Here is a 12,571-nt window from a genome sequence, read left to right on the forward strand (position 1 = left end):
TAATTTAAATCACGTGCGAGAAATAAATTTACAAGGGTGTAGCCAAAAGTGTATTTCACTCTATGCACAACGTCTTCGCAGACCGATGGTCTGTCATCACCTTCCTAAATTCGACATTTCCTGTATCATTAATTTGCTGATACCAACATTTATGGAGTCCTAACTTGGACGAATTAGGCGTGTACTCCAATCGAAAACGTCATTGAACAGTTATTGCAGGTTTGGTTTCATGAAACCAAAGAACGCATATAGCTTTCTCTTGTACGGCAGCCATCTTGGAACTGAGGTTCTCTACCTTGCCACCATGGCGCCACGTGTGTTCGGTCGATGTCGACACAAACTCTTACTGTTGCTCTATTATTTACAACAAAAGAAAGGTTATTTCAAAAGTGTTTTTTTATTCACATGTCAAATGTGTCCAAAAATTTATAACCACCCTGTACTTGCACTTCGCATAATAACCTTATAGTATCAAAGTTCCTGGCTCGATCTATGCTACTCGAAGACATTAAATTGTAAAAGAGCAAAGTTAATATCGCGATTATTATTATTAGCGCAATTATTTAAGGATGGAAATAAGACTTTCAATATTTACCACACGCTAGCAACAATGCCTCAACAAGTCCATCCTTCCTCAATTGTACATCGCTGGTGAAGTTGTTGGGTTCCAAGTATACGTCAGCATAGCCTGCAACGAAAGAATACGTTATTCTACTGAACTTGCTAGTTGTTTCGTGCAGCTAGAATACTCAGAGACAACATTACAGGCGAGCGAATAGGAACAGCCTTAGCAACTTGAACACCAAACCTGACCTGTCTAACCTAACCACGTAGACATATAATAACTGAAATAAACAACATTTAACGTGCATAACTTATTTACTTGCTTATTTGTGCTATTATATGCCTACATGGAACTGTATGGAACTATGGATTGGTTAGGCAGGTCAGATTTGGTTGTAGGCCCAGATGAAAACAGACGAGAATTTTTCGAAATCTGAACAGTTTTCTTTTGCTATATTAACCTAAAAATAAATCTTAGAATGAAATTTGGAGCCCCAATTTCGGACGCCTAGACACAGCGTTACTTCTTATACATTTACTATTATTCTTTGCGCTGTGACGTAACTATAACGCAGTGACGTGCGGTGACATCGACACTTGGGGTAGCAATCAGTGGAGTGCCAAAGGAGGGTTGGTGGTGTCATACCCCCCCCCCCCCCTTTAGGACAAGTATAGCTAAATATAAAGAGCTTGACTTGCAACAATATGTAGTATTGAAGATTGATCATAATCGTCACAACCTCATCATCAAAATTATGGATAAAGCGAGATATGAGAATACACAAACTTTAGGTATATGCTTAGGTATCCTGAAAATCTCACATTGTAGTCAAACAATTTGGTTAGTCGATATGTGTATAGCACGAAGACGATAATACAAGCGACAAATCAAATTATATTGTGAGACTACATCGATCTGTACTTTCTAGTATGTTCATGGACGTACCCAGAGATTTTTCCAGGGAAACAAACTTTCTCCCGCGGGGGAAAACAACATTAAGATATTTTTTTAATATTTACAAATTTGAAAATGTATATTTTATTCAGGCAGATGAACAACTACAATTTTAATGTTTGAGCAATATCGCTGAACCAATATTAAAACGTTTGCCATCACAAAATTTTGGACAATTTTTGGGGAGAGGGTGCTAACGCTCCTCGTTGTCCTCTCTGGATGCGCCCGTAATTATGTTCTTCGTCTCAAATAAACAACGAAAAATAAAATAGATATAACAACATCAAATCCATTCAAAACATACAGTCACGGACACTTCTGGAATGTAACGATTACATTGAGAGTTAATGGGGTTCTTACAGCCCAGAAGTGTCTGTGACTGTACAATATAGAATGCAAGACAAATCCAAAGACTTACCTATTTGTATGTGAAGTCCATTCGACGCTCTGCTGTAGCGAAGTGGTCAATTACAGACTCAAAAAATGTATCTTGTTCCTTTAGTTCACTCAGCAGTCTTGATTCAATTGATATAAGCGCAAGATTAGAAAGACGAATTTGTCCGCATCTGTTTCTCGCGTAGTTCTTAATCCTTTTCATTGCTGAAAACGATCGTTCCACGGTGGCTGTCGTTACCGGTATTGTAGAGATCAAGGAGGCTAGTATGAGAAGCTGTGGCATTGCCTTCCCAACAGGCGTTGCGCTCAGATAAAGTAGCAGGTGGTGAGGAGATTTGTCTGCAAATTCAGCAGAAGAATAGGCTACGACCAACTCATTTTTCAACAGAACTTCATCAAAGAAACGACCGTAACTTGCAATTAGGTTCTTGAAGTGTTCCGAAGGAAATTGATGTTTATATGTCTGAAATTTGGATGTGTCCAAAAGACTCAAAAATGAAATGCTATTGTAGTCCTGAAATTTGGTCTGAATCTGTTGCTGTATATTATCTAATATTTCAATGAACAAACGCTTGAAATTTAACTTCGGATCTAACGAAGCATCGGAACTACGTTTTCTTCTACGTGGTGGCCCCACATCAGTGACAATTTCATCATAAATTTCATCAAAAGAATTTCTTAGAGAATGAATCGCCATTAAAGTTTCCGACACCTTATGTCTGCAGTACACAATGTCCAAAGCTTGCTTCTGAAGATAGGAAAAGAGAACATCTGTGTGCATGAATATTCGGTGGAAAACAGCAAGAAGGAAACAAAATTGAAAATTTTCCATGTTTGCTAAGTGACCCTCTACAGATTCCAAAACATCTCTTTCAAGTTCATTGTTGTGGTCGATCATGACACAAAACACTTCGCGTAGGCTTTCTTTCTTTTCGTGCACAGTGTTTACCAGACGCGATGAATAGTTACACCTGGTTGGACAGACACTTGGGAGACGGCGTTTCAGGAACTCTTCTAAATATTTTGCACGTTTTGGCGACCGAGAAAAAATGCTGCCAATCCACCTAAGGTGGCAAAAAAAATACGACATTCTGAAATATTTGACGCACTTTGTGACAGTACTAGATTTAAAACGTGTGCGTAGCAATGAACAAAAACCGCTCCAGGAAAGGATTCCTTGACGATTGCTTGTACTCCATTCAGGCCCGAAGCCATTACAGCAGCTCCATCGTAAGTTTGTGCTATAACTTTGTCGCAACAGCCCATATTTACTACATTTGCGACAATGACTTCAGCAACAGCTTGGGCTCTTTTGTTAGCACTAACGTCACAAAAACCAACAAATCTCTCAACCACGTGGCCATCTTTAATGTACCGATATACCATTGACAACTGAGATTTATTCGTGACATCAGTTGTCTCATCAGCCATGATTGCAACAAATTTCGATGATGTAATTTCATTCTGAATTTTGCTGTAAAGAGCACATCCAATAGATTCAATCAAGTCGTTTTGGATTCTGTTCGAAACACCCTTGAAAACTGTTGCACTTTGAAGATGATTTTTTAGTAAAGTGTCATATTGGGCGGTGTAATTAAGAAGTTCTACATAGTTGCCCCGATTCACTGAATTTTCTGTTTCATCGTCACCACGAAATGCGAGTTCTTGTTGGCCTAAAAAGCAAGCTGCGTTTATCAGGCGTTTCAAAAGTTCCTAGTTTGTTTTTATGGTTTCATTATGCAGCAACCTCTCCTTTCTAACCTGCTCACTAAGTTGAGTCTCGATTCTCCGTTTGCCAAACGTAGATAAGGCAAGAGACGCTTTAATATGTGTTAGGGATGTTTCGTGAACTTTTACAGCCTTGGTAAACCCTCCTAAATTACAGAAACCTAATTTCGTCCAAGACGAATTTCTGTCCGTGCTGAAAAGTAGGCAATTCCAGCAATACAGTTTCTTATTTGTTGTACTACCTGTCAACCAGTAAGTCTTATCGTAATTAGACGGTAAGAAATGGCGCGTGTAATTCTTCTTCTGTTGCGATATTTGAAGAGGTGGAGTTGGTCGACCTTTCTTGATCAGTGCCGCCTTTTCTTAAAATGTCCTGCAAGCAAATGGTCTCTGAAGAATGTTGGCCACAAGATCTTGATTTTCTTCGGACATTTGATTTGTTACACACAAACGCACACGCAGGCACACACACTACACACGCACAACCACACAACGAACTTTTCTTTGCTTAAAAACGCACTATGAAAACCTTCGCGAATCGCAATAGCACTCACGTCTACACTCACAGCTCGGAACGGAAGCAACTATTTTAACTAACCCCCGTACCCTATTTTCACCAAGGGTCACGATACATCGTTGCCAATATTTGTCTGATTTCAGTTCTTCTATCCCACTGAAACACGAGAGAAATATGAATATTTTTAAAATCCAATTCAAGTATTGGCGCAACAAAATTTTCGAATAACATACTTTTATTTTACTGGATTGCTAGATGCATTGCGCAGAATTGTATTATGCAAGTTTATACACTATCCGGAGGGTGATCCCATAAATTCTGTAGTTTTGCAAAAAGTCTAATAGTTGGCAACCTTTTTTTATGATACTTGTAAACTGCGGCATCTCTCGCCTCTCTTGTCCAGTGATATCTCCGAGGGACACTTGTTTCTTGGCAGGAAACGAGGAGAAGGGGAGGGGAGTGGTTGCTACCGCTTCGGTGTCTATGCAGCTAGGAAAACAAGGGTCCTTTGAGACCTAATGCCAACCAAGAGCCTTTTTTTAAAAAATAAAGAAAAAAGTGCGAGGAGAGAGGGGGGTATCGCGTAGACAACGCATCGAATCCCATCGCGCATTTTTCTGAAACCGGATCCAATACGTATTCTTAAGTAGCTCTCACACACTTTGGGGTCCCCATTAGGAACCGAACCTATTACAGATGACAACAAAGACGATTTGATTTGACTACGAAGATAGACATACGGGTTCGAATCCCGGCCCGGGCATTGGTGTTCTTTGTGTGTGTCCCTTCATCAATTTTATCGTATCATCTTCGCGATTACCCAAAAGTGGCAGACAAGTGAAATAGAATAAAGCATATCAAGCAATCAATCAACGATTTGATTTTTGTTGTTTGGCGTAGCCTTTTTGCCACATTTGGTTAATCTCGGGGTAGAGGATGGGCGATGGTATGATGACATTGATGAAGGGATACTCACAAAGAACACGCATACCCAGGTCGGGGTTTGAAACCAGGACCCCTGGTGTCGTAGTGCGCTATGATAACCACTTCCCCAGGGAGGTTGGCCAAACAAAAGAAACGGGAGGAAAGCTCTAACTAATCGGATACGGTTGTATCGGAAAAGCAAACTGCACTTTTCTGCTGTTGTATTTTTCAAATGGATTTTTTAAACACAATCTTTGCATATGATTCGTGTTTTTTGAAATAATGTTTATTTCTTGATTTCCCTAATTTCACAATCGCAAGATCTCGTTACTGAAAGATCCAGGCTCGAATCCTGGCCTGTGCATCAGTGTTTCTTGTAACCACTATTCACCCGTTTAATTTAATCAACGTTCATCATCATAGCAAAGATTAGGTGATGAAAGAGCAACGCTAAATAACAAAAATACAAATTATTTCCTTCCAGTGCATTTGCAAGGCACTACGAAATCAGGAGTCAAGAGCTCTCTATTTATGAATGTCCCTCATCACTTCCAAAAGCTCATTAGCTACTTACTATGGCAATTTAATCTATACAGCTAGAAAAAGTGATGGAAGGTGGCAAACATTGAACATAGTAAAAGGCGGATGAACTGGTAATAATAGACACTTTGTGTACTTTCTTCAATAATATTCAGGGCCTCCCCGATGGCGCAGTGGTAGCATCGTCACCTTGTAATGAAGATGTCTCGGGTTCGATACCCAGTGGAGGCATATAGCAGTTCGGATCCGTACTTTAAACTGTAGGTCCAGTCCGGATTAGCCTTACTGTGCATAAAGCGGAATTAAAACACCAAATCAATCAATCAATACTATTTATTTGGCTCTTTGAGCTCTGGGATACATAATTCATTCCAAATTATTTCATTTTTCACTGCAGGACTGCAGAGTACAGCACATCGAACAGGAATGCGCGTTCTTCACGGATTCGAATCCTGGCCTGGGCATGGGTGTTCTTTGTGAAGTTCCTTCATCAATTTCATCACATCATCAATCATCAATCATCTTCATCTTCGCGATAACCAAATGTGGCAAAAAATCGAAGTAAAATAAACCAAACCAACAACAATAAGAACGCGCGTTCTTTGGCCCAAATAAATACATTCGTATTTATGACCGTTTAGCTTACCCGTTTTTTTATTTATTTAAATAAAACACTACTTAGACGAGCGAGAGAGAGAGCGAGTGAGCAAATATTTGGTATTTAATCATTATATCTTCCATATTTGAAAAAATAAAATAAAGATGGTGCTTTCTGGAGCCGAAAAATTTTTGTGTGGTGCATTTTTATAAAACAAAGAGTGCTACAGGAACGTCCAACGGAAACTTAGGGGAAAATACAGGAAAGAAGCACCAAGAAGAAAGGCAATCTAATCTTGCTTCATCACTGAAGAATAACAAATCTATGAATTCATCTTCTCTCAGCTGCAATTCAGAACCAAACTGTTATTGCCTTTCTTTGTCTTGGGACTAAACCTTTTGCACTAACTGCAGCCGATAAGGTTTCATACATTTTTCTTTCTTTCGAAAAAGCGCACTCCACACATACCAATGGCTTCATGCAAATGAAGAGGTCCTTGTGAACGCTTCCCTCACTCGTTCACTCACGCTTGGAGGAGCACTTCCCTCCTTTGCACACAAGTATCCGGTTATATCAAATTTCCGTGTCTTCCTGTTTAGTGCTTTCTTCCTGTATTTTCTTCTAAATTTCCGTTGGACGTTCCTGTAGCACTCTTTGTTTTATCAAAATGTAGCATACATTTCCTTTAGCTCCAGAAAGCGCCATCTTGAATTTGCCACGATCTAGTGGCGAGAAATAGAACCACAGGGAACAACTGCAATACAGAAAGAAACTTACGACTTTGCTCGTCCAACTAATGTGCCCTGTCACTTGGGAATATTAATAGTTTCTTTACAATAATTTTTTGAAAGTGTTGCCGGCCTTTATGTGCACCATGTATCTTCCAAGTTGCTAAGGCTGTCCCTAGCCGCTCGTACATTAGACTCAAAAAATGATATTTATCTATGAACCAGCTCCGAAGACCAACAGGTTTTTTCCTGTAAGCGCTTTTTCTCGCGCACCTAAAAATTGGTTGTATCGGATTTTATCTCTTAGCTTATGTAATTTATTTTCAAGTGGGATGTCGAAAAGCTGGTACACATGAAAAAGTGTGGGCACGGATGTTTTGGAAAATGTGAATCATGAAGATATGAAACAAGGGGGTGGAAACAAGGCTTTTGGCTCCTGCTACGGGACGCGCGCAGGTTCGAGTCTCCTGGGGGAAGCGTACCAACTTCTCTCCTGAGATTTCGGCCTGTGTATGGGACCGGTGGCCAACCAGCATCGCGAGGAGCTACGAATTAGTAGCGTAAACCAATCACTGAAACCTACAAGAACACTGGGGGTTCGTCGTGCTGACCACGCGTCATCCATAACTGGTTGAATGATCCCCCACCGCTCTGGCTCCCACGGGCTGATGCGCCACGGGTTATTTTTAAAATATGTGGAGTTCTCCTTTTTCTAATGCGTGTGTGAAGTGCCTATATTCGTGACGCAGCGTAGATTATCAAATAGTAAATTAGGTACAGTGTCCTCCTCCGTGGCCGTGGGATCTAAGGCGCTGTGCTTTGGGCTCTGACTGCGGGACGGCATGAGCTCGAGTCCGCCTGGGTTCAGTCTCCGGGTTCTCGGCCTGTGTATAGGTCCGGTGGCAACCCACCATCGTGCAATTGGGGAGCCACGAGTGAGTAGCGCAACTCGGTCTCGGAAATCTCCTGTAACGGCTGGGTGTTCGACGTGCCCCATTATCGGTTGAAGATCTCCACACTTCTAGGTAGGATTGTGCGAGGGAGACTGGCAGTAGGGAGATAGGCTAACCACGGATTATTATTATATTATTAAATTAGGTACACTGTATCGACAGCCTCTCCATAATTAAAGCGTTACTACCATTTTATTGATGTGTAGAAATCTCTTGTGGTATTCTAAGAACAGGCGTATCCAACGCGAAAACGTCTCCATGATCCAAATTTACACAACATTCGAGCCATCACTTTCTCACATGTACCTGTATTTTGACACGCTGAAGCACGAAGGCCATCCTTCCGCCCCCCTATCCGAGAAAAGGAAATTTAAACTGGATGATGCGTAATTGTTTCATAATAAAAGTAAACAAAAAATAATAAACGTGAAATATTAATTTCCAAATAAATGACATGTAGGCTTGTAGGTGCACAAGAAAAAACGCAGTTTTGGCGGGAACTGCAACATAATAAATTTTCTGACATTTTTGTCTGGACAATGTTGCTTACCACCACTTTACCATTTTAATTTTTCCGGTTTATCACGTTCAAAAACAAAACAGCTAATACATTTTTCGGCCCCAATATATTTAGTTATCCGCTGGAAGATTTCACAGGGTGGCACAAATATAACTATACCAAAATGACCACCCTCACTCCGAAGTCACAGGTCGGCACCATTTTCATTTGGGCTACTATGGGTATAGTTTTATTAGGGATACCCTGTATATGCAATACTCACTTAGAAAAGAGGAAAGTGCTTCATGTTTAGTTGATCCCGCCAAAAGAGGGACCTTGTAGTAATTCCCTAATTGGTATAGCTCTATTGGATCTTCCTGAAAGAATCTGACGTCACCCGCTGTTTGGATTACTGCACTCGATGATAGTACTTCCTTCCCTGAATGCAGATATGATTGCTGAAAAATTGAAAATTCATTTGCATCGATATCAGATTTCGAGTTCCAAAGAGTAAATACACACAAAACAAATGAAATATAATGTTACGCAAAATTTACAATCTCGATTCATTCATTGATTTGATGCTTAAAGTCCACTTTATGCACAGTTAGGCTAATTGGGACTGGACCTACAGTTTAAAGTGGGATGCAAACCGCTATGTGCTTCCTCCGGGTGTCGAACCCGGGACCCGTAGATTACAAGGCGATGACACTACTACTGCTGCTCCATCGGGGAGACCCTGCAGTATAAAACCCCCACACTGGGTTTTCGGGATCGAATCGAGGCTGCAACTCGCCTCTACGAGAGGTACCTTTTACCTTTTATGTGCAAGGGGACTCGCCCCTGTGAAATAAGGAGAACACGAACGACATTCAATATTTAACACTTCTATGTACTGGCCGCGGTGGCTCAGTCGGTAACGCATCTGACTACCATGCTAAAGGTCCCGGGTTCGATCCCCGGCCGGTTCAAATCCGGGAACTTTTCTAACGTTGGACGTAGCGTAGCGGCGCCCACGCAGCGTCAAATGACATGGGTACCTGGGGGAAACCCTGGGGGGTAAAGGCGATCAGGGGCGTGATGCTGATCACATTACCCCCATTCACGACCGGATCAAGAAAGTGTGGGGTGTTACCCCCACACCTCCTATACGCCTTCACGTCTTTGGGGAGCGCAACTCCCCACTTCTAACTCTAGTGTAGAACAGATGTTCAATCTATAACTTGGAGACAACCACTGTTTACTCCATAACTTTCGAACTACAACTGTGCTGATATCGGTTATCGCAATCTATTTAAAGGGGATTCAAATTTCCGATCGTTAAAGCCGTTAAGCCAGTTCCATCCTGTCGTTAACCGTACTTCTTGCATAAAGCTGACTTTACTTTACTTTATTTCATAAGATTCCCTGTCTATTTCCGTGTCAGCGGAGTTTAAAGATCCAGTGTAATATGCTTATAACAAGTTACTTCCAGCGCTTCAGAAGAACCCCTTGGCGAAGTGATTTGACTATCGAGCTATGATCCAGGGTCCCGGGTTCGAATCACGCCGCTGACATTGAACGAGCGAGAGCCTGGGAGTTGCAATGTGGAAAGTTTCCTTGTTACGTGTTCATGTCCAGGAACTTTGAGGGAAAGTTCGTCGAGTGGAATGCTAAGTTTCAACTTTCCATTTATGATCGTGTATACTAATTTGATATCCCATTGTATCTGCGAGATTCTGGGACATTGATATGTAAGTTTTCAAAAGTTCTTTTTTGGGTAGATTTCTCAGAGATGGTTCTATATCGAACAATGGAGAAGGAAAAGCTGAGATCACTGTCAATCTTGAAGGTATGAGAAGGGGCAGCTATGTTTCAGATGGGTGAGTAGTTTTCTAGAAAGAATGGTGTTTTGATTAGCACAGCGCGCTACGACGCCAGATGTCCCGGCTTCGATTGACGCCTTTGGCGTGATACGATAGACCAGGGACAATATTCAGTATTTGATAAAACACTCAAAATGCTGACCAAGGCGGAAATATATTGTAAAATAATACACTATAGACGTAACGATTCTACCCTGTAAGAGACCCATCTTCAGACAAAGATTCAAAGTTTTTAAAAAAATATCTTTGCTTCTGTATTTTACAATACAGTTCTACCTTGGTCAGCATTTTCAGTGTTTATTAAACATGGGAACAAGATTTGATCGAAGACAGAAGAAATCAAATAAGTTAAAAATTGGTGATTGTGTACTATGGATCACCTTGAAGGTCATACGAAAAGTATCAAAGAATCGCAGCTCAGGAACATGCTGCCATGTTGGAAATTCGGTTGCCATAATGGATTTTTTGCCGGTAGCGCATTGGCAGTCCAGAGCGTCGGATCTACGAGAGCTAGAAACAGGCGACTTGCACCACTGGCATACGCAGGGGGGGAGCTGATGTTGCTGTAGCTCTAAACCTCTTTCCGAAATTATGAGAAAATTATAATTTTCAAATGAAAGAAGAACTCTGGGGAAAACAATGTAACCCCAATGTAAAATAATGATCCCTCCATTTCCATTTTTGTATTTGAACAACTTTTAAAACGAAAGATAGAAATGATAATTGCGAATATTTTATAGTGTACCCCACCACCTAAAAGTGTATCCACTTTTACAATTCCAGCTCTATACATATATATATATATATATATATATATATATATATATATACTGCGTACGCTAGTGGTTTACGCGGAAGCCTGTCTCCAACTTCAGTCTACTGTTTTAACACCATTTTTGGAAGTTTAAATAAAAATACTCAAAAACATATTAAATTTGATAGAGTCACAACTCTTTTTGTTCGAAATCAGTTTTCGGCCATATTACAGCGTAAGCTATACTGGGAGCCAAGCGGTCTTTTGAAAATCGAGACAAGTGGGTGCTCGAGCACTCCTTCATCTACTCTCCGCACTCCCTTCAGCATCGCGACATACTCCCTCGGTATTATTAATAAGGAAGCATGGAAGACTAAGTCAATCGATTTTCTATTAGGCTCTGTGCAATAAAACAACTCTTTCTTAGCAACGAATCAAAAACAATATCTTTTACGCAGTCAAGGATAATTTCTTTCTCCACGTTATAGTTATCCACTTTACGTAAATTAATTAATAATTATTTATTTTTTATATTTTCTGATTACGTTGTCTCGCTTGACGTTCGATATTTTCGCCGCCTAGGTTTTTTTTATTATTATAAGCATGTAACATGTTAGATAAATACTACTCCTTTCTATGGATGTAGGGCAAGAAGTAATATTATTCGTCATGGCAGATATAAATTATATTATGGAACCCAAGGTGCAGTAGCAACGATTGGATCCCAAAACTGGGAGGGGCGACAGGGCAATGACAGTGTACGTTCTCTTGGTAGACAAGGGCTAGCATTAAGAGGCCAGAGTGCCAGGCAGAATGTGTATGTGTGGGGGGGAATCTGCCCTCCTAATGGCCGCCACTGCTGAGGTGTAACCCTACTAAATCTTACACACTACATAATACACTTTGCACATGCCCATCGCTAATTAATAAGGGAAGCAGATTATTGAAAATGTGGCGTTCATGCTTTATTATAATTTGAGAGAAAATTGAAGAATTTGGCTTGAAAACAAGTGGTGCGCCCGCCACTCATGGCACCCTTTAAGAGTCAAATAAAAATAAAATGTGGATCTAACGCCCTGATTTTTACCCACAGGAATCAGGGCACACGTTGCACAATTGTTGTGCGGGCACAACATAACAAAATGTGTAATAACCATGGCTGGGAGATTTATCACCTAAACATCATCAAAACATGAAAAATGAAATATGCATTTGTGACCTGAAATTTTGCAGGAATATGCCCTAACATTAATAAAAAAGGTAAAGTAAAGTGTTCCCTTGTGCTTAGCACCACGCCATGAAGGCGTATAGGGGGTGTGGGGGTAACGCCCCACACTTTCTTGATCCGGTCGTGAGTGGGGCTGATGTGATCAGCACCACGCCCCCTGACCGCCTTTACCCCCCAGGGTTTCCCCCAGGTACCCATGTTATTCGACGCTGGGTAGGCGCCGGGGCCGCTTCCAACGTTAGAAGCGTTAATAAAATTTCTAATTAATAAACTGTGTTTTCTTCACTGGGTAATCTACTATGTAAGGTTAAAATAAAACAAA

General features: G+C 40.8%; 1 protein-coding gene across 1 annotated transcript in view; it reads right to left on the reverse strand.

Moving 5' to 3' along the window:
* The window catches only part of LOC145979322 (juvenile hormone esterase-like), a 68,809-nt gene that overhangs the window by 18,358 nt on the left and 37,880 nt on the right, over nt 1-12,571 (reverse strand). Inside the window, exons 6-7 of the mRNA XM_083112171.1 lie at nt 8,686-8,860; nt 596-688 (exon numbers count right to left, since the gene is read on the reverse strand). Of these exons, the coding sequence (XP_082968297.1) occupies nt 596-688; nt 8,686-8,860 (268 nt within the window). The remainder of the gene's footprint in view (nt 1-595; nt 689-8,685; nt 8,861-12,571) is intronic.

Source organism: Lepisma saccharinum, chromosome 26, assembly GCF_977018435.1.
Source record: "Lepisma saccharinum chromosome 26, izLepSacc3.1, whole genome shotgun sequence".
Lineage (NCBI taxonomy): Eukaryota > Metazoa > Arthropoda > Insecta > Zygentoma > Lepismatidae > Lepisma > Lepisma saccharinum.